General features: G+C 43.3%; 2 protein-coding genes across 10 annotated transcripts in view; one reads left to right on the top strand and one right to left on the bottom strand.

The window, feature by feature from the left end:
• Positions 1–4258, bottom strand: part of TXNRD2 (thioredoxin reductase 2) — a 29767-nt gene extending 25509 nt beyond the window's left edge. Inside the window, exon 1 of one of the 4 annotated variants that reach the window (XM_039332321.1) lies at positions 3832–4258. Coding sequence is in view for 3 of the 4 variants with exons in the window: in XM_039332318.1 (XP_039188252.1) it covers positions 1995–2067 (73 nt within the window). In the remaining variant the exon portion in view is untranslated. Of the gene's footprint in view, positions 1–1994; positions 2270–3831 lie in introns of those variants that run through there. The other 3 variants (XM_039332318.1, XM_039332319.1, XM_039332320.1) reach the window with 3 other exon arrangements.
• Positions 271–20969, top strand: COMT (catechol-O-methyltransferase). 6 transcript variants are annotated; one of them, XR_005555353.1, is made up of 6 exons: positions 7651–7766; positions 13025–13313; positions 15071–15264; positions 16450–16581; positions 17011–17318; positions 17416–20969. XR_005555353.1 is itself a non-coding variant. In XM_039332326.1 (5 exons), exons 2-5 carry the CDS (start codon positions 13025–13027, stop codon positions 17188–17190), a joined length of 795 nt encoding a protein of 264 aa, XP_039188260.1. In that variant the 5' UTR covers positions 271–528; the 3' UTR covers positions 17191–20969. The 6 variants fall into 6 exon arrangements, 5 of the variants coding, with proteins under 5 accessions (XP_039188260.1, XP_039188263.1, XP_039188259.1 ...); XM_039332326.1 differs by lacking the exon at positions 7651–7766 and adding an exon at positions 271–528 and having other exon boundaries at positions 17011–20969; XM_039332329.1 differs by lacking the exon at positions 7651–7766 and adding an exon at positions 2375–2414 and having other exon boundaries at positions 17011–20969.
• Positions 20970–22088: the final 1119 nt, after the last annotated feature.

Raw genomic sequence — 22088 nt, 5'->3', positions numbered from 1 at the left:
GTGCTTTTGTCCATTTCAGGTTTCTCAGTTCCCCCCCCCCCCCCAGGGCAAGCTACGGAAAGGGACCACTTCACAAATGTCTCGCTTAGTAACAGAACTGTTGGGCTCAATTGCGGCCGTTACGTCAAGGATTATCTGTACTTATTTCTGTAGCATGCCCTTTAAGAAACTGAGAAGCTGCGCTTGTGGTCTGCACATCTGCCAACATGGAGAACCATCCAAAAGATCAACAAGTATTTATAAATATGAGGCACCCACTCTGGTTTCCTAGCTATAACCTTCACTGTTAATTAAAACCAGGCCTCTGCACTGCCTGCATTCTGGACTTGAGACTGGAGACCATCCAGTTCTTCCCATTTGACACCCTCATGTTATCTCTGGACAACTGCCTGACTTGCTCAACAAACTGAAAACGTCCTACAAGAATCAACAAGGGAAGATTTGGGGTCTGTCGGAGCCCTGACGTGTCCTGCTGAGAGTTAAAAATCTGTCTTTGTTGACTACATTCTTCAACCAGTGGAGGAAGAGGTAAGGGATCTTGCTAAAGCTTCAGTATTCCAGATCCCAGGTTAATCAGTTGATAGGAAACATGATTTAAGGCCAGAAGGGTTGACCTATAGCTTAGAAGCATATCTTGCTGGAAATAGATCCTGCCCACAATTAACTTCGGCCTTGTGCACTAGCTGTGTGGATCCAGTTAGGAATCTCTAGACTGGCTTTGTAGCTGTCTGGGTGGGCAAGGTTGAGTTAAAGAAACAGGGGGACCGAACCGCTAAAACTCCTGAAAAGCTGAGAGAGTGAACAGCAGAACATGCTTGAAATAAATATTTCTCAGTTTCAGTAATTATTATTAGCAACAGCCATTAATGGACTCATTTCTCTTCTTCTGTAACATTAACATCATGGCAATTTGGCAGGAACTGTTATTTTGGTTATGGCACGGTGGCAAGGAAGCTAGTACTTATTTTATGCATTTGTGCATCCAATTTGTACACCATCCATCTCACTATCTAAGTGACTCTGAGCAGATTTCAAGTACAAACTATAAGATGGTACAGAAATAGGCCAAGTTAAAAAGATGGAGACAGCACTCTCAAGCCACCAACTGTTTACAATTAGCATCTTTGTCTGCATTGGTAGTTTGTTTATTTATATTTATTTATTAAATTGGTTTGCTGCCCATCTTGCAGTGAGGGGACTCTGGATTCTTGATGGTTAATCCAGTATTAATCTTGGTGTGAGAAATCTAGATCAAGCCAAGTCCAAAACCACCAGAGAATTCGGGGCACTCAGACAAATCAGCCATCAACAGTCGCATAGAGATAAATAACGTCTACATACCGTTGGAAAGGTATGAAGGAAAAAGGAAACAAAAAGACCTATTTCTGTACCATCTTATGGTTTGTACTTGAAATCTGCTCAGAGTCACTTAGTGAGATGGATGGTGAACAAATTGGATGCACAAATGCATAAAAATAAGTACTAGCTTCCTTGAGGCCACCGTGCCATAACCAAAAGCCTCTAACAGTTCCTGCCAAAGGAGGAGGAACAGAACAGGGCTGAGCATGCTTTCTGCAGCTGGGGCCGGGGATTGCAATGCCCATCTCCCACAGCCAGGCGTGCTGACTTGGTCCCGCGCCCCCGTGTGCCAATTGCACCCCAAGAATCCACCCACTTCCATTTCATGGGCTCCTTTGCAAAGCGGGGTGGGGAGCAAATGTCCATCAGAGCAGACTGCGTTCTTTCTCCCTTCTGCGCCCCAACTTTTTGCCAGAGTGGAAAGAGGCTGCAGCGGGCAGAAATGCAACAGGCGCAGCCACCCCAGGCAAAGCTCGACCTGTGGAACGTTTGCCTGTGCAAGCCCAGGCGCTTTCTGCTAGCCCTCCTGGCAATGCAGAATCCCTCTCCCCCTCCCAAAGCCTCGTCCCCCTCCCTAGCCCACCTCGAAGCACCCCCACCCCAATTTTGCTTTGGAGGGGGGACCCCCCCCCCACCTGCTGAAAGAGCCCGCGCCGCACCGCGGAGCCAGGGCTCAACCCGGAAGCGCCCTCGCCGGAGCGCCGCCATGTTGTACGGCAGCTTGGCTTCGCCTCAGGGCCCCTGAAGGGCACGCCGTGCTTTGGAAAGGTGTCTAAAATGATGCCTGATAGCTCCTCCTGGCGCCTGCGAGATGGTTGTCTTTTCCTTTCCCGGAAAACAGATAAGACGAAGCTGGTCAAGAACGAGAGCTCTGCCTCTCCTCCTTACGGCTGAAAAAGCAGCGCTCCCGGACGAGGCAGGGCGAGGTGAGAGACAGGCACTTGAGTGGGCACCAACACCAGGGAGCTGCTTATTTCAACCTGCGAGGGGAGGGAGGGGAGGAGGAGGAGTTTTGCGGGGGCGTGGCATTTACTCTACGCATCTCATTAACTTGGGTACAGTATTAATATGTATTATATTTCCTATATGCATGTCCGCTATAGTCAAAATCTTAGCCTTAGGGGTACTAGATCCTGATTCATGCTGATCTGATAGGATTCTTGCATTGCATTCTTTTTCTGTTGTTTTAATTTTGGACGTTGCGGGCTGTTTTTAAAGACGTTTGACCCTCCGTCCAAAAATTCTAATGCATTCATCCGAAATAGACGGGGGGGGGGGGAAATTGCAGCTTTTTTTTCTTCCTGCACGGCGGGCATCCAACTGGTGCAGTTCTCCTTGGCATGAATGTCCAGAAAGTGCTTTTTCCGTAGACATTTTGGCATGAATGCACCGGCTAGGGAGAAATCAAATACAGATCACGCTGCAAATAATTGATATTTTTAAAACTTGCGTGGCTTAATCGATATTTTTAAAATTGCATTCTGCCGATGACGCGTCACCTCCCAACTTTGTGGTTTGGGATTTATGTAAAATATTTAACTGGGCTGCTTTTTTTTTAATTAAATAGGGATTCATCTCCTGAAAGCTAAAAATAAGATATCCCTGCAAGTATGGATTTTCTCTTATTGATTGCTGCCCGTGTCACAGAAAAAGGGATCTGTTGAAGGCCGGCGGATTAAATATAAAGGAGATTTGACAGATGTGTATTTTCCTTGCTGTAAATATAGGTGGGGAAAGAGGCTATTTTTTTCCCCAAATGTTTACTGTATTTCTTCAATGTTTGCTTGACGAGTGTCCCAACCCCAAAAGAGGGGGGGGGGAAAATGTAGCAAGCTAAAAGGAAGACGAAGTATCATTCAAAAACGTTGTTACGGTATTGTTATAAGAGACTGTAACAGTATGTTGTTTTTAAATATTGTGTTTTGCTTTGCATGCCTGTTTGCTTGAGAAATATTTTAAAATCGGAAGTCTGGGGCCTGGCTAATAACCGTACTAGGAATAATGTTGAAACGGCATTCAGAAAGCAAAAGAGACAATATTTTGTGGTGTGCCTGGAGCCTCTGAGTATCAGAATAAAAATATTTGGCTGAACTGAACGGAAGCCTTGGGAAGAAGAGCTGACAGCGGTTGGGAAAGTAATTCACTCCTGAATACAGTTAGTCCTGGATTTGTTTAGTGACCGTTTGAAGTAACAATGGCATTGGAAAAAGTGACTTATGATCCTTTTTCACACTTATGGCCATTGCAGCCTCCCCGTGGTCACGTGATTTACATTTGGATGCTTGACAGATGACTCACATTTATGACGGCCGCAGTGTCCAGGAATGACGTGATCCCCTTTTGCGACCATCTGACAAAGTCTACAGGGAAGCAAGATTCGCTTAACGACCGAGCTGCTAATTTAACAACTTAACAACTGCAGTGATTCACTTAACGGCGGCAAGGAAGTTTGTAAAATGGAGCAAAACTCACCTAACAATGGTGTCCCGTAGAAACAGAAACGTTGGGCTGAATTGGGGTCCTATGTCAAGGTCTGCCTGTACAGGCAAGCTGTTTTTCTGCGATTTGTTTCTGCAACTTTGCCATAGTAGGTTATCAGGATTGCCCTTTTGCAAGGAAGGCAAACTGGATAAAGAGCAAAGATAATGTGAACCTTAATCTGGGCACATGAATGTCAGTTTTCCTTGTCCAAAGAGAACTAAACTCACTCACCTGATACAGGAAGGCCAGGCCATATAATTTGCCACCCACGGTAGACAAGCAAATACACCCTGGCATCTACTGGCTAGAATAGAATAGAATAGAATATTAAATAGAATAGAACAGACTAGACAAGACTAGAATAGGAGTAGAATAGAATAACAGAAAGAAGAGAATAGAAAACAGATAGAATAGAATAGAATAGAATAGAATAGAATATTAAATAGAATATTAAATAGAACAGACTAGACAAGACTAGAATAGAATAGGAGTAGAATAGAATAACAGAAAGAATAGAACAACAGATAGAATAGAGTAGAATAGAATAGAATGGAATAGGAATAGAATAGAAATAGAGCTAGAATGGACCTTGGAGGTCTTCTAGTCCAGCCCCCTGCTCAAGCAGGAGACCCTATACCATCTCAAACAAGTGACTGTCTAGAGACCTCCATGGTCCCTTCCTATGTTTCAATTGTAGATGATAATGATGATAATGATGATGATGGAAGGGACCTTGGAGATCATCTAGTCCTTCCTGCTCGGGCAGGAAACCCTATACCATTTCAGACAAGTGGCTGTCCAGGCTCTTCTTAAAAACTTCCAGTGTTGGAGCATTCACCACTTCTGGAGGCAGGCTGTTCCACTGGTTAATTGTTCTAACTATCAGGAAGTTTCTCCTTAGTTCTAGATTGCTTCTCTCCTTGATTAGTTTCCATCGTTGCTTCTTGTCCTGCCTTCTGGTGCTTTGGAGAATAGCTTAATTCCCTCTTCTTTGTGGCAGCCCCTGAGATATTGGAGCACTGCTATCATGTCCCGCCTCATCCTTCTCTTCATTAAACTAGACGTACCCAATTCCAGCAGCCGTTCCTTGTATGTTTTAGCCTCCAGTCCCCTAATCATCTTTGTTGCTCTGTTGGAACTATTGAAATCTTCTGAAACGCCTGATGTTTGCCGCCTGAGATCCTTTCTTTTGTCTGATTCGCCCTCAAGCCAGCTTAGCAAAGGCAAACTACCGCATGATCCCTGTTTACTGAAAAAATTGTGGAGGTTTTTGGCACCTCAGCATTTAAAACTCTCCAGAGGAGCCATAATTAGACGTTGGGCAGATGGCAAGCGCATCAATAATCTCCCCAGGGAAGAGATAATCGTGTACTCAGAATAGATCCTTTGTTCTTTTTTTTGGGGGGGGGAATTGATCCTAAGAAATCAGGCAGAGTGGAGAAAGACTTGGTTTATCTGGAACACGGCTCCCTGTGGGATTTTTAGGGAGACACACACAAAAATAACGAGCTGCAAAAATTTGGCTGATCTCTAGATGGCAGCACAAGGTCCAGTTTTCTGTCTGTGCTCGTTGCCCTCTAGTGTTGGCTTGGTGGCTTTGCAGCTCATTTGTGATAGTGCGAACACACTAATATCACTCTCTTGAGTGATAACGCGCCTTCCTTAGTTTTGGAGAGTTCTCCGGGAATGTAGCAAGGAAATTTGGGTTTCTGCAGGTAAGCCATTCCAAAGGAAGGGCGCCATCTTGGCAAAGGACTTGTTGGGGAGGTACTTCGTGTGGGAAACAGAATCCCTTTGATGATGCCTGAAGCATGCAATCTGTCAAAAATGTATGACACAAAACTCTGGTATGCCGTTGGGGGTTAGCTAATCCCGGGCACTTTCTCCTTGCCTTCAAAGTCTTTCAAAATCCTTATTTTGCTGCACAGCCCAGTTAATCCTGTTGCATCCAGGAGAGATTGTCTATAATTTTCCTTTCTGCAGAACTAGTCCTGCCTCTTAGAACAATAGCAGGGATTGTGAGAGAATGGGTGACCATAAAAACAGCCCGTAGCATTTTTTCTCAAGAAATCCAGCAGCTTTGGGAAAATTCAGAGATCTTAATTGTGCGGGTGTTTCTTTGTGTGTGTATACCAGGGTGTTCCTGAGCTACGGAGGTGTAATGTGGTATACAGCTTGGCATTCAGACCCTCCAGTTTCATGCTGCCTTTGTGAATTAGGCAAGGTTCTAGTCCCTATGACTGTGCATTGAAAATTAGAAAAGTATTGCATACCTATTTCCAGGTGTGTGGACTTCAGACCCCAGAATTCCACAATCTGCTGGACCATGGGCAATAGGACTAGAAGTCCATTTAGATTGATTGAACAGAGAGTAGTCTAATCAATCAATCAATCAATCAATCAATCAGAGCCAGTTTGGGCTAGTGATTAAGGCACCAGGCTAGACATCAGGAGATGGTAAGTTCCAGTTTCACCTTAGGTATGAAAGCTGCCTGGGTGACTTTGGGCCAATCACCAGGAGATGGTGAGTTCTAGTTCTGCCTTAGGCACAAAAGCCAGCTAGTGATTTGGGGCCAGTCACCAGGAGACGTGAGTTCTAGTCCTGCTTTAGGCATGAAGGCCAACTGGGTGATGTTGGACTCTCTCAGCCCAACTCAACCTCTCAGGGCTGTTGTGGGGGAAATAGGAGGAAGAGGAGGAAAGTGTAGCACCTAGAGGGCAAGACGAGAAACAATGGTTGGAAACTGATCAAAGAGAGAAGCAAGCTGGAATTAAGGAGAAACTTCCAGACAGTGAGGACAATCAACCAGTGGAACAGTCTGCCTCCAGAAATCGTGGGAGCTCCATTATTGAAGATTTTCAAGAAGAGACAGGACAATCCCTTGTCTCCTGTAGGTTCTCCTGCTTGAGCAGGGGGCTGGACTAGAAGACCTCCAAGGTCCCTTCCAGCTCTATTCTATTCTAATCAAGGCGAGAAGCAACCTGGAATTAAGGAGAAACTTCCTAACAGTAAGGACAATAAACCAGTGGAACAGCTTGCCACCAGAAATTGTGGGTGCTCCATCACTGGAGGCTTTTGAGAAGAGACTAGTCCAGTGGTTCTCAACCTGTGGGTCAGGACAACCATTTCACGGGGGTCGCCAAACAACGCAGTCCGCCATTTTTTTTCCTCCTTTTCCTTAGCTGTGCTACTCCCTTTTATTCTATTGGCTTTTGAAAGCCCATAGAATAGACTCTCTTGAATAGAGTCTAATTCTATGGGCTTTCAAAAGCCAATAGGCATTGTCCAGGCTGTCTCTGCCCTGCTGAGCCCGCCAAAAGTCCCATTCCGCAAATGGTGCTGCACCAGTTGAGCAGTCCTCGACTTACGACCGGTTGAGTAGTCCTCGACTTACGACCGGTTGGGGGGTCGCGGCATTAAAAAGGTTGAGAACCACTGGTCCAGGTGCTATTGCCATTAGGTATGTTCGCCCCCTTGAGTTAGCTAGCCTGCAATAAGATTCGGGATAATAACAATAATACTTAAAAAAAAAACAATAAATAAATCAACCTCAGAGCTGCTTCGAGGGCTCCAGACCTGTAGTTTGAGTCAGCCCAGAGCTGTAGTTAAAGCACACCTGACCGAGCACCGTAACCAAGGAACCAGCTCTCTGTCAGAAGAGAATGCAGCTAGCTGAGCGGGTGGTGCCGCTGAAGGTCACCCTAAGAAACCGGCTGTGGTGCCAAGCCGAGGCGGGGAGGACGGGAGCGCAGGAGGAGGGAGAGGAGGAGGAGGAGGAGGAGGAAGGGGCAAAGCTTGGACCCCTCCCTGAACCCACCCACCCACCCGCCTCCCAGGGATGTGATCCATCGTAACCAAAGGCAAATCCGCTCCTCGCTGACTCAACCAGGAAGGATTCACCTTGCCATCCATCCTCTCTGAAAAGGTACCCATTTCTCCCCCCCTTTCTTCTGCAGCTCTGGGGAGTGGGGTGTGGTGTGTGTGTGTCTTTATTGCAGTTGTGTGTGCATGCAAGAGAGACACCCCCTGTCTGTTCCTGATGGCTGAGGGATTGGAGGAGGAGGAGAAGAAGAAGAGAAAGCGAGCCTTTGTGTCTTCTTCCTGCCCTGTTTATCGCCCGCAGAGAGAAAGAGAGAGAGAACTTGAGGAACTAAAGAGGGGGGTAGATTTCAGAATAGCCAATCTGAGAAAGGGAATGGGTGTGTGTGTGTGTGTGTGTTTAGAGGCAGAAATGCCACAAAAATCTCAAGTTGAGGACTCTGTGGTCTTCTCCTCCTCTCCAGAGCTGCATTCCGGTGGTGCGTAGAAACGGGAGGCGTTTCTTTTTTTGCCCAAGAAAGAATGGAATGGAACATGTGGAGTTGGTTAGATGTGGATGGAGACTTTAAAAAGACTTGATTGGGGTCAATGTTGGGACTCCATCCTTTGTGGGGAAGGGGGGAAACCCTTCTCTCTCTCTGTCTCTCTCTCTCTCTCTCTCTCTCTCTCTCTCTCTCTCTCTCTCTCTCTCTCTGTGTGTGTCCCTCTCTTTTTCTCCTTTTGAAAGAGACAAGGCAGGAACCTCAGCTCTCCTTAAGACACCAGTTGAATGGCGTGGCCTCAGTCTTTTTCCAAAGGCTCCTTGGCATGGCTAAAAAGCATTCTGGTCCTGGAATGCTTTGAAGTTCTCAAATTCCCTGTCCTAGAGGTCCACCTTTCTGGAGTTCCCACTCTGGAAATAACTTTCTGTGGGTTTAGCCTGTTTGTTTGTTTAAAAGTTGCTAGTTACATAAATTGCACATTAGCCTTCTGATTCTTTTTTTGGGGGGTGGGGAAGGGAGGGAAGGAAGGAAAGAAGGATTTGCTTAAAAGAACAGGAAAGAAGACAGGAAGGGTGATTTGAACAAAGGGAGGGAGAGAAGGAGGGAGGGAGGAAGGAAGGATGGAAGAAAGGAATTGCTTAAAAGAACAGGAAAGACAGGAAGAGTTATTTGCAGGAAGAGAGAAAGATGGAGGGAGAGAGGGAGGGAGGGAGGGAGGGAGGGAGGGAGGAAGGAAGGAAGGATGGATGGATTTGCTTAAAAGAACAGAAAAGACAGGAAGGGTTAGTTGCAGGAAGGGAAAAAGAGGGAGGGAGGGAGGAAGAAAGGAAGGAAAACAAGCAACCTTATTTGCAGGTAAATTAATCTGCTCACCAGAATAGTGAAGCCTAAGCAAAGTTAATGGGGCTTTTTATGGCTCCATTAATATTTAGAATATTTGCAAGAAACTGGAGGATAAAAAGAACCTCGGAAATCCACTTGAATCTTAACCTTGTCTGACCCAGGGAAAACATAAGCCATTTTCCTCTGATTTTCCAGAAATTATGAGCAGGTTTCTCCATATCTTGAAATGAAGCGTAGATGCACGTTTTTTTTCACTCTAAAAACTGCAGACCAGGAAAAAGGAGACATGAAGGAAACAATCCAATACGTTCTTATTTGGGAAGAAGTCTCAACAGATGCAGGGAAACTGCCTTCTGAATAGGCCTCTCAGTTTTACTTCCCTAATCTTCTAGTTGAATTCTGATTACAAAGGAAATAAAAACACTGACGCAAAGACAGGATCGGGTGTCGAGTTTGTTTGCTTTTAAATTTTGCAAAGATTGCAAGAATTAAAAATTAACGAACCAAGTCCACACCCTAGAAGTCCCCGTTGTGAACTTTGTGTAGTAGGATGTCAGAATTTGCTGAGATTAGCAGAGCCAATCTGTTTAGTCAGAGAAAAACAAAACAAACAAAAACTTTTCCAAAAGGCTGGAAACCTTATATGGACTTTTTGCTGGAAGAAGAAGAAGAAGAAAAAAGAGATACGATGATTGATCAATTGGAAGATTTAAAAAGAGGTGGATTCAGGGAAGGGCAGAAGACTGTGTAAGATTGCAATTATCTGTGAAAGAAAAAGTCAGAAATCGTATTTCATAAGTTTAGCTGCTTTCCTCTTTTTTTTTTCTTGCATAGTTGTTTCTTTTCCAAAAGGGAGAAAAACAAATCCTTGTGAATCAAGATTGCGCTTGGTTGTAGAGTTTGTCTAACGGCGAGCAATAATAGTTTGAGTGACATCAAGGGTCTAGTCCTCATGTTCTGTTCCATGACTACAGGTAGTCCTCGGCTTACAGCAGTTCATTTAGTGACCATTAGAAGTTATAATGGCACTGGAAAAGGTAACTTATCACTGTTTTTCACATGACCGTTGAAGCGTCCCCACAGTCACGTGATCAAAATCCAGAGGCATAGCAGCTGACTCATAGTTATGACGGTTGCAGGGTCCCCTTTGACGACTTTCTGACCTGCAAAGCCAATGGGGAAGCCAGGTTCACTTATGTTCCGAACTGAACAGCTGCAAGGATTCACTTAACAACTTGTAGCAAGAGTGGTCGTAAAATGGGGCAAAGCTTACTTAATATCTTAAGAAGGTATATTAATTTCTTCTTCTTCTTCTTCTCCTCCTCTTCTTCTCCTTCTCCTCCTCCTCTTCTTCTCCTTCTCCTCCTCCTCTCCTCCTCCTCCTCCTTCTTCTTTTTCTCCTCCTCTCCCTCCTCCTCCCCTCCTCCTCCTCTTCTTCTTCTTCTTCTTCTTCTTCTTCTTCTTCTTCTTCTTCTTCTTCTTCTTCTTCTTCTTCTTCTTCTTCTTCTTCTTCTTCTTTTTCTTCTTCTTCTTCTTGTCGTCGTCCTCCTCCTTCTCATCTCCTTTCTCCTTCCTCCACCTCTTCTCCTTCTCCCTCTTCTCCTCCTCCTCCTCCTCGTCCTCCTCCTCCTCCTCTTCCTCTTCTCCTTTCTCCTCCTCCTGCTTTTCCTGTATCTTCTGAACGTCCTTTTACTACCTTGCTCATACGAAACTCTCTGGACCCCAAAGCATTTCTCTCTCTCTCTCTCTCTCTCTCTCTCTCTTTGACAACTTCAGCAGTCTTTCATTGTTTGCATAAAGCCTGCTTCATTGTAAGCAAAGCCCCTCTCGGCACGTAGCCCCGGTGCAGACTCGGGCACCCAGCTCTGCCTTCCCAGGGGAGAAGGCAGATCCTCTCTCCCACCGTGATGCCAGCAGCAGCTGCGAGAGCTTCAACCAAAAACAACAACAGAGTAATCTTGGTTAGGGGAAAACAGCGGGGCAGGTACACAAGGGAAGGAGATCAGGCCAGAGAAGAGAAAGAGAGGCTTAGAAACTCCGAGTGGGAGACTCCAAAACCAGGCAGAGCTAAGTCATAGGAACAAACAAATACACACAATCCTTGGACTACTTACACCTGTTTGTATAGTGACCGAAGTTGCGGCGCTGAAAAAAGGGACTTACGACCATTTTTCACACTGACAGCCATCGCGGTATCCTCATAGTCACAGGGTCAAAATTCAGACGCTTAGCAACTAACTCCTAGTTACGACAGTTGCAATGTCCCGGGTTCACGTGATCCCCTTTAATACCATTTTAAAAGGCCTTGGTAAGGCCACACTTGGAATACTGCATCCAGTTTTGGTCACCATGATGTAAAAAAAGATGTTGAGACTCTAGAAAGAGTGCAGAGAAGAGCAACAAAGATGATCAGGGGACTGGAGGCTGAAACATATAAGGAACGGTTGCTGGAATTGGGTCTGTCTAATTTAACTAAGAGAAGGACGAGGGGGGACACGATAGCAGTCTTCCAACATCTCAGGGGCTGCCCCCAAGAAGAGGGAGTCAAGCTATTTTCCAAGGTGCCTGAAGGCAGGATAAGAAGCAACGGATGGAAACCAGAAATGAAGGCAACTTGGAGGACATGGTCCTTGCTGCTTTTGCAATGTGGTTTGGGAAACTCCACATCCACGGAAGGACCTGAATAAAGAGATGGGTGAACAATTGCCCACTGTGTTGCAAGGCCATGTCTCCATAGCAACTTTAATTATATTCTGAATTAAAAAAGTGCTCTGCATAATAGCATGAATTTTAATGAGAAGGGGTAGAACTGTGCTGGCTGAATCTTTCTCCACCCTGCATCTAGTCAGGCATTATCTTACACCAAGCAACCAAGAGGACCAGAAATATACTCAATTTCCACCGTACAGGATTTCCTTCTGTCTGCAACCTTGCTTTTAAAATGTGATTAGTTTAGATTTTAAGAATTTGGGGGTAGAAATTTGGGCAAACAACCGGCCCACAAAGATTTGCAAAACTGCAGCTATCTCAAGAACTAAATGCATGTTCTGGTGTTTTGCTAGCCTTTTCCTGCTTTTTTTCTTCTTCTTTGGGGGTTTAATTCACATGCTTGCAGCCCACCAAAAAGTTGCCAAGACACCAAATGTCTAGAAAAGCTGGCAAGGCCTGAGTATAAAAGTCATTCTTTGATAGCGGTCCACTTGATAAGTAAGAAATTACATGTACCAGGAGCAACCTGATGCATGCAATATTTTAATCTTTAACTGACCTGACTCAGCATTTTCATTCTTGCAGCATTCTCAAAGCATGGTGTAACTCTAGATAAAAGAACACCTTTCTTAGTCTTTTTTACTTAGTTTCTTACTTATGAACTGCTGTAGAAGAGATTCTGATGCGCTTCTAGACACTGGTGAGTGATGGGGAAAGTAGTGGACTGGGAGCACACATAGATAGGTAGGTAGGTAGGTAGGTAGGTAGATAGAGATAGATAGATAGATAGATAGATAGATAGATAGATAGATAGATAGATAGAGATAGAGAGATAGATATGAGATATATAGATGAGAGAGAGATTCATGGACAGCTACATGCCTCTCTGTTTCAACTAGACAGACAGACAGAGAGAGAGAGCGCGACAGACAGACAGACGTACACACTAGTGCCTTTTCTGTCTTCTCCACTGAGCTTAGCGAGGGGACAAATTCTCTTCTGAATGATCTCCCTCCAGTAATTTTTTTCACCCTGTAGTACATTACATTGTCACTGAACGTCCACTGTTTCTATTTTTAGAGTATCTGGCGATAATGCAAAACCTGTACATTATTTGCATACAAACAGGTGCTGTCAAATTATAAGCAGAAAACATTTCAAGTAAGGGATGCATGCTGTTGGAGGATTTAAGGTCTCCCTGAATCCATTCCTGTCTTGCGGAGGCTCTGCCTTAAAGCCCTACAGCGCACACTTTTCCATCTCTCCGCCACCTTAACAGGTTCTCTGTTTTCATCTCTCTCTCTCTCTCTCTCTCTCTCCATCTTTCCAGATGTTGGAAAATTGGATTTTGACCATCCTCGTTTCGTTAGGCGTTGGCTCCGTTCTGATCCTGGTGGCCACGATTCTGCTGGTCAAGCATAACGTCCACGCCAAAATCTTCTGGAACGAGCTGGTTTTGGAGACGATCACCAACTTCGTCATGGATCAGAGCAAAGAGCAGAGGATTTTAAATTCGGTCTCCTACAACGCCATCAAAGGGGATCCGGAGAGCGTGTTGAAGTGCATCGATAAGTACTGTGGCCAGTATGAGTGGGCCATGAACGTTGGAGACGAGAAAGGTAACTTAACATTTTGCCTTCTTTTAAGAGATTTTTTTTTAAAAAAAAAAAAAGATGTCCTAGCTAAGAACCGAGAGCCTCTGTTTCAGATTAACTTTCTATTTAACAAGCTGCCTTCTCTTTTGGACTTGTTAAAAGGAGAAACAGAAATATGTAGACTGGTGGTCAAAGAAACAGAGAGGTGAAAAGCGGCTCAAAGCAAGCAAATAGGTAGTCTTCCCCTTTCAGCAACTGAGCCCAAAATTTCTGCTGCTAAGCAAGACATTTGTTAAGTGAATTTTGCCCCATTTTTATCACGGCAGTTGTTAAGTTAGAAACATGGTTGGTAAGTGAATCTGCCTTACCAAATTGACTTGGTTTGTCAGAAGGTCGTAAAATGGATCACGTGACCCTGGGACACCGCGACCGTCATAAATATGGGTCAGTTGCCAAGCCCCATGTGGCCATGGGGATGCTGAAGCAGTTGTAAGTGTGGAAAAATGCTCACAAGTCCCTTTTGTTTTAGTGCCGTTGTAACTTCGAACAGTCCATAAATGTAAGGCAAGGACTAGCTGGTTAGTTGTGAATATTTTGAAGTTTCTATTAGCTTTCCAGCTGTCTTTTTCTGGATTTCATATTCACCTTTCTCTTATTCGCAGTGCTTGTGATTATTGTGGAGGCAAACGTAAAGCCTGTTGCACATTTTCAGGGGAACTGTATCTGATATGAATAGCAGGAAAGACAACTGGTAACACTTGGGGTTTGTGTTTTCCAGAGAATTAAATCAGCAATGTGACATAGGAGGAAATCTCCGTTTCATTTTCCAGATTGAGAATGATCTGGACCTGGGCTTCTTTGAGTTCAACCATTTATGATCTAGCTCCAAGCAGAATTGTAGATAGACATGCTGGTTGGGAATTCTGGGAGTTGAACGCCCCACATCTGAAAATGGCTAAAATTGGGAAACACTGGTCTGGATGCTATTGAAGTACTACGAGACTCCTGATTTTTTGACACCCTGGGCCAGTGTTTATGAAACTTAGCATCTTTTAAGACGTGTGGACTTCAATTTCCAAAATTTCCCATCCAGTATGTTGGGAGTTGAAGTCCATGAATGCTAGCTGAGGGATTTTGGGAGTTGAAGTCCACGCATCTCAGTGTTGCCAAGTTTGAGAACATGGCTCTTCCCTACAGTAGGAAAAGAAATGTCACATGTTGAGATGTTGCAAATCCTGAGATCCATTTTAAATCTTCAGATAAAGCAAAGTCCATTTGCTCATTTATCATAATGGCAAATTGTTCTTTCCTTGTAAGTAATGGAATGGAATGGAATTAGAATAGAATAGAATAGAATGGAATGGAATAGAATGGAATAGAATAAGAGCAGAATAGAATAGAATTAGAGTAGAATAGAATAGAATAAAATAGGGAATAGAATAGAATAGAATAAGAGAGCAGAATAGAATAGAATAGAATAGAATAGAATAGAATAGAAGGGACCTTGGAGGTCTTCTAGTCCGACCCCCTGCTCAGGCAGGAAACCCTACACCATTTCAGACAAACGGTTGCCCAATTTCTTTTTAAAAACCTCTAGTGTTGGAGCATTCACAACCTCTGGAGGCAAGTCGTTCCACTGGTTAATTGTTCTAATCTCATTTCCGCTACGAATCTCCCTACAGTTTAGGATGTGAAAAGGCTCCCATAGAATCAACCAACACTTAATGGCTTAATTTAATGAAAACCAACCTTCCCCCCCCCTTTCTTTTGTGTCTCCCTAGGGATAATTCTAGACAAAGCAGTTGAGGAAGCTGAGCCGACTGTCGCTCTGGAGATGGGAACCTACTGTGGTTATTCGGCCATCAGGATCGCTCGCCTCTTGAAACCCAACGCTCGCCTCCTCACCATCGAATTCAACCCCGAGTTCGCAGCCATCGCAAAAGAAATCATTGAAATTGCAGGACTCAGCGATAAGGTCTGGACGATATCTGTGTCGTGTTCTTCCCAGCAAGAGAGAAGAGAAGGGTTTCATTTGTTTAATGGGCCCCAATTAATTTTTTTCCCCCTTCTTGCTTTTCAAGTTTATTTAGTACGGATTTAAATGCAGGGACTGGACCAAAACGGCAGTCGTTCTGGAGGCACCCAATACTTATAAACCACAAGCCACAAGGCAAACATTTGGAACACTCCATAATAAAACTATCGCTATGTTCTTAATATATTCTCTCGTTCAGTTCTGCTGCAAAACAACAACAACTTTGGAAATCCTTTTGTATTTATAAAGGAGAATATTTGTAGCTGAGGGTTGAAATGAGGGGCCCTTGGTGTTCTCTGAGCTCGGTGGTTTTCTTGCAGACATTTCATGACCCAACTAGGTAACATCATCAGTGTTAGAAGGGTTTGCTCTCTGTTTACATACAAGTCTACAGGGAAAGTCACTACCAATAAAGAAGAATATCTGTAGCTGAGGGTTGAAATGAGGGGTCCTTGGCGTTCTTTGAGCTTGGTGGTTTTCTTGCAGACATTTCATGACCCAACTAGGTAACATCATCAGTGTTAGAGGGGTTTGCTCTTTGTTTACATACAAATCTACAGGGAAAGCCACTGCCAATAAAGAAGAATATCTGTAGCTGAGGGTTGAAATGAGGGGTCCTTGGTGTTCTCTGAGCTCGGTGGTTTTCTTGCAGACATTTCATGACCCAACTAGGTAACATCATCAGTGTTAGAAGAGAAATCCCATTTCCTCCTAGCACTGAAGATGCTACCTAGTTGGGTCATGAAATATCTGGAAGAAAATCACTAAGCTTAGAGAACACCAATGGCTCTACTTCCCACCTCTTCCTCTCCACTCCCTTCTAGCACTGATGATGTTACCTAGTTTGGTAATGAAACATTTGCAAGAGAGCAGCCAAGCTCAAAAAGCATCAGGGACTCCTCATTTTGTATTTTTCTCTCTAGGAGCGCAGTCCTCATCTTTAGGCTATTTTAATTTCCCAGAATGCTCTCTGGGCATTGGGAATCATTGTGGGAATAGCATCCAGGTTTCATTTCCTACCATATCAAGACAGAAAAAGTGAGACAGATCCCAGTCAAAGGATCCCTGGGGAGGGCTTTGTGGGGTCCGTTTGTGCTCAAATCAGTTCATTGCTCCTGCTTGCAGGTGACCATTATTGAAGGCCATTCGCAGGATGTTATCCCTCAGCTGAAGAAGAAATACGAGGTGGAAACGCTGGATTTTGTCTTTCTTGACCATTGGAAGGAGAGATACACCCCGGACACTATTCTCCTTGAAGTAAGTTAATTTTATGTTTGGAAATCTTAAGGGTTTGGACATATTTTTCTCTCCCCGCCCCCCAGGAACAGGTTTTGCATTTTTGCAACCTTATTAGGGATTCTGAGAACTTGCTATTTTCTCCTTCTTGAGCATGACTGTTATCTTGAGGCCCAAGGAGAGTTTGAGGTGATTTGGGTTTTGCTTCGAAGCTCTTGATAAGGAGATAATCGATGATTTGATAATCCAAAATTCTCAAGGTTTCTCAACCTTGGCGGCTTCAACTCCTTAGTTTTTCCTGGAAGAGGTTTCGCTTCTCATCCAGGAGGCTTCTTCAGGTTTTTTTTTTCCAAGGAAACAAACGAATTCCAGTTGCCTTTTGGAAAAAAAGCTTTGGGGACCCGTTCAGAGAGGTCTCAATTTTTTCCCTTCTTTCTTTCCTCTTTCCAGGAATGTGGTCTCCTGCGCAAGGGCTCCATCCTTCTAGCCGACAACATTATCTACCCCGGAGCGCCAGAGTTCATTAAATACATTCGGAGTAACAACCGCTACGAATGTACTAGCTACCCTACCTTTTTGGAATATATGAAGGTGGAGGATGCCATGGAAAAGGCCGTATATCTGGGATAAAGGGGGAGAGGCAGGGAGGGAGAACTAACTAGCATTCATCTCCTAGCTGTACACGCAAGCCTTAAGCAATTTAGTACTTTCGCTTTCACTTTTTGCCAATCTGAGCCTTCTGCACGGTTTCAGAGCTGGTTGTAGATCAGTGTTTCTCAACCTTGACAATTTTAAGGCATGTGGACTTCAACTCCCAGAATTCCACAGCCAGCCACATGCCTTAAAATTGTCAAGGTTGAGAAACACTGTTGTAGATGGAATTTAGGTATCCTCAGCCGTCTGTCTGTCTGGGAAATTCTGTGAGTTGAGGACCACCCATCTTAAAAGTTGCTGATGCTGAAGAACACTGCCTTAGCCAATCCCTTCCGTTATGGTTCCATCCTGGTTTGAGCTCTCTTTCTTTCTTTTTCTTCTTCTTCTCCTTAAAATTATTTTAAAAAAGCACTTGGTTTGGGTCCCCACTGCTACCCCAGAACTAGACGTCAGCTAGCTTGATCGCTAAGGGTAAAGGTCTATTCTTGTCTTCTGCAAGGACCAATTAATTTTTTCCCCCAGAAATACAGAGTTTGGGGGCCAGGGGACACACACATTATCTCCTTTCCAAGAATTGGGGATTTATTTATATATATTTTTTGGGTAAAATATGGGACAAAGGAAAAAGTCATCTTCACCTTTGCTGCATTCTTTGAACGCTACTAGGACAATATATAGAAAGGCTAAAGTGATATCTTCATATATATATAAAAAAAACAATCCACAGCAGCAGTGATACTCTGCTTAATAAGTCCAACACTGCAGCCGGGGCTAAAATCCACATCCTGTCTCTTGGTCACGTAATAAATGTGCTTCTTTTGTATGGTGGGACTTCATTTTTCCCCCTTGGAAAGGAAATGGGAAAAAGCACACACCCAGATAAGCAGGGATTAACACCAGACAAACAATTCAGCAGAAAGCAATATCCTGTTCAAGGAAGTACCAAGGAGAAAACTACGTGCTGACCAGCAACCACAGGGCAAAGTACTATAGATAAACAGAGTAAACCCCACATTCCCTCGCGCTGATGATGTTATCTAGTTAGGTAATGAAATGTCTGTAACTCAGCCTGTGCATTCTAGGTGTTGTAGTCCTACTTATCTGGAAGGTCCTGGTTATAGAGATTCAGCTATGATTGCTCAGTAATAAGAATTGTTATATCCACCTCAAAGTGACATACATTCTCCACCACTGAGTTTTCAGATTTATACATAAAATAGGTAGCCCCCTCCTCCCCCACTTCCAGGAACTACTTGTAGCCCTGAGTAAGCATCGCTCTTTAAATTGATGCATTTCCGTTTCATCCTTAGTTTCTCTAAATTATTGCAAACCTGTGTACCTCTTTGCCCTCTTCTGTTCTCTTCCAATTTCCTTGCATCCAACTCTCCCTGCCCAAAATAAGTTAGAGAAGCAGAATGTAACAGACAATAATAATAATAATAAAACAGCAAATAAGACTCAAGTGGCAATTTAAGACTCAAATATTTTCAGAGACGAATTTTTATCGATCCCGAAATACTTCCTTTGAAGAAAGTTGCCAACACGTAACATTTAAATCTTCTCCCAACCTCAGCAAGGTGCATTTTTTCCCCAAGTTAATTCAGACCCTAAATAACCCTGACAATCCTAATGAAGACCAATTAGCTAAATGAGAAATATTGGCAGATCCTGGCAATTACGTCGGTTTGCTAACAAGAGAACAGGAATTAGGGTCACCCTCGGTTTATTTAGGAGACATTTAATTTGGTTTAATAAAGTCCAGCAGAACTTTCTAAGACAAAAGCCAGGATTTATTTGCAGTGGCTCATAAATACGAGGAAGAAGGTCAAACGTGGGACTCCATTTTTGATAGAATAGAAATGGCACATTCCATATGAAATAAAATTGAGTCCCAGCTAAACCTAGCAGCTTGCTTGTGACAAATACCTTGATTAGGGGGGGGGGTGAGATGTTAGATTGGCTTCCCACAATGATCTTATGTTGGCATGGTGAACACATTCCTGTCATCATTCCACCCTCCAAGTTTTTTTTTTTTTTTGTATATATAAATCTTGCAGGGAACTTGCGTTCCACAAGATAACCCCCAAATTGTAGACATCCAAATGCTATTTGTAAATAGTAATTCGATTGCCTGACAGGAAATCCTGCAGCAGGCTTTTAAAATCCACAAGAATCAGCTCCCAATTTCAAGTCCCAGATTTGTCTCTCTTTAAACAACCTCTTTTTCATATTTTTTTTTCCTTTTGCACACTTACCTTATAAAAGAGAGCCACCTGCTTAAAACCAAGAATTCATCACCACCATTTCTGAATATTGTCAACCATCTTAGAGGGTTTGAAGGAAGGGAAGCAATTTATAGAGGAAATATCAGTCCAAAGGGACAGTCCCACCATACTTGAATTATCCTCAGAAGTGAGATGAAAGGAATGGAAAGAGGACAAGGAAAGAAACAAAAGTGGCAAAAAGCAACAGGACAAAATGGCAGCTTCTGCCAAAGCTTAACCCCCATGAGTTTGAAAATCAGTTTTAGGCCGACTCGGAACAAATCACCTTTCCAAACAAATTTCCTTCCTGGTTTTAAAATTCTTTATATCATCTCAGTCCTTTTTGTACCAAACCTCAGGCCAGTCCTGGAATAAAATATCATCTAGTACAGTACATAGGGGGAACTGGAGACCAGATGAGAGAGAAGATCTTGAGAGACTGGATCAAGAGACACCACCTAAGGAACTATCAGATAAGAGATTGCATAGCCCATAGCTGTATAACGGAAGGAAGTCTGAGAGAGAACCCTCCCTAGTTTTGGGAGTTGTATAGGAAGGGGGCTGTAATTTCACACTTGCAACATTCTGCTAATCTAGCTTTACAATTAAGCAGATTTAATTTATCTGGCTGGGTTTCCTGTCTGATCTGCTTAGTAAGGCTGATAGAGGGATTCCCATAAATTATATTTCAACCAAGTGGCGAACTGGATTCAGCTGGATATCCGAACCAACCACAACCTAATATCCGATGAATCGTTCATTACGCCTCCATCCTCCCAGCTGCTGAGACCCACGATAAACTCCAGACCAAAAGATAATGAGAGCCATGAAAGGGAAAAATTAAAATGGAAAAAGAGAATGCTTAATTTCCTCCCCTTACTAGCAGCACCACGGTCATATTAGCACACTTGGAAAGAAAGGAGAAGGTATTGTTTTTTAAATGTATATTTTAGAGAAAGTTGTAAATGATTGTGTTAAAAGTAAAGGACTATGAAACAGATTTATTTGATTAAGGCTAAAATACATATGTTGCTGTTTCTGGTAAATCTTAATGGACTTTTGCTGATTAGGATTTAAAGATGGGAGCTTTTAAGAATCTGTTTATTGACAAGAGATATGTAAAGAAGATATCCTTTGTTATTGTATCAAGAAAGGTGTATTGCTTGTATTTGTCTTGATGAAGGGTGAAGTCATTTGTATGTTTTTTCTTGTCTATCCAGCCATCCATTTGTTGCTCCATCAGTCATTCTACCTACCGTCCATCCATCTATCTATCTATCTATCTATCTATCTATCTATCTATCTATCTATCTATCTATCTATCTATCTATCTATCATCTATCTATCTATCATCTATCTATCTAATCTATCATCTATTTTCTTTTTGCACTTTTTCAATGCATCTGATTCCTTTTTACATTTTTATTAGTTCCTATTAGTTTATCTTTGTATTTGTAAACTCTAATAAAATTTACTATTTACCAAACAAAAGGAAGGAGAAAGTATTTCCCTCCCGTCCATCAAAGATCCACGCTGGGTTAAGAGAAATCAGGAGATCACTGATCCTTGAACCAAAAAAATAAATAAATCCTTTTGTTTTGCAAACACCACAAACACTTACCTGATTTTGCAGGGAAAGCCCAAAAGAACGGAGACACGAGACATATTCGTTCCAGGCATCGTTTATTGAAAACACACCAAACTGTTAAACCTACACACCTGGTTTTCATCAAGCATTCTACTCATCAGGGTTACGGAAATGTCCTAGAATAATATTAATACATTCGGATTACGTTTAAACATGGGTCGTGTGAAAGCAAACTCTGTCCCCCCGCTCCCTATAGTCTTAAAACCAAACGGATCGGTTTGTTGTACAGTACAAATACAATGCAAAAAAAGGGACCATCCACCCCCCCCCAGCCTAAAACCACCGCATTGGTCTTGGGAAGGTTACAGAAAGACAAGTGTGGGTTTCATTTTAGGGTTAGGATTCTTCCCGACCCTTCACCGCATCCCTAATCCCCCCCCCAACGAGAAAAAAATTTAAGGCACATGATTGTTACAAACACATCGGTTAGGGGGTTAGATGTTTGGTTTTCCCACAATATCTTACATTGGGCATGAAGGGTGAGACACTCGCATCATTGGCCGTGTCCCCGGATCAAATTGTGCGACCTTTTGACAGAGCGAAGTCCAGGAGAGAGCCAGATTCACATAACATCCGTGTTTCTTACTTAACGACTGCAGTGATTCGCTGAACAAAGGGTCATAAAATGGGGCAAAGTTTGATTAACAAAGGTCTCGCTTAGCAACAAAAATTGGGCTCACCTGTGGTCCTAAGATGAGAACTACCTATTTGCTTGCTTTGAGCTGCTTTTCACCTCTCTGTTTCTTTGACCACCGATCTACATATTTCTGTTTCTCCTTTTAACGAGTCCAAAAGAGAAGGCAGCTTGTTAAATGGAAGGCTAATCTAAAAGAGAGGCTCTCAGTTCTTAGCTAGGAATAGTCCATCTGTTCTGACATCTTTTTTTTTTTAAAAAAAAAAATCTCTTAAAAGAAGGTGAAATGTTAGTTACCTCTCTCATCCCCAACGCTCATGGCCCACTC

Source organism: Crotalus tigris, unplaced genomic scaffold, assembly GCF_016545835.1.
Source record: "Crotalus tigris isolate CLP2741 ecotype Arizona unplaced genomic scaffold, ASM1654583v1 scf7180000024461.2689607, whole genome shotgun sequence".
NCBI lineage: Eukaryota > Metazoa > Chordata > Lepidosauria > Squamata > Viperidae > Crotalus > Crotalus tigris.
This window is presented reverse-complemented; position numbering and strand designations above follow the sequence as displayed.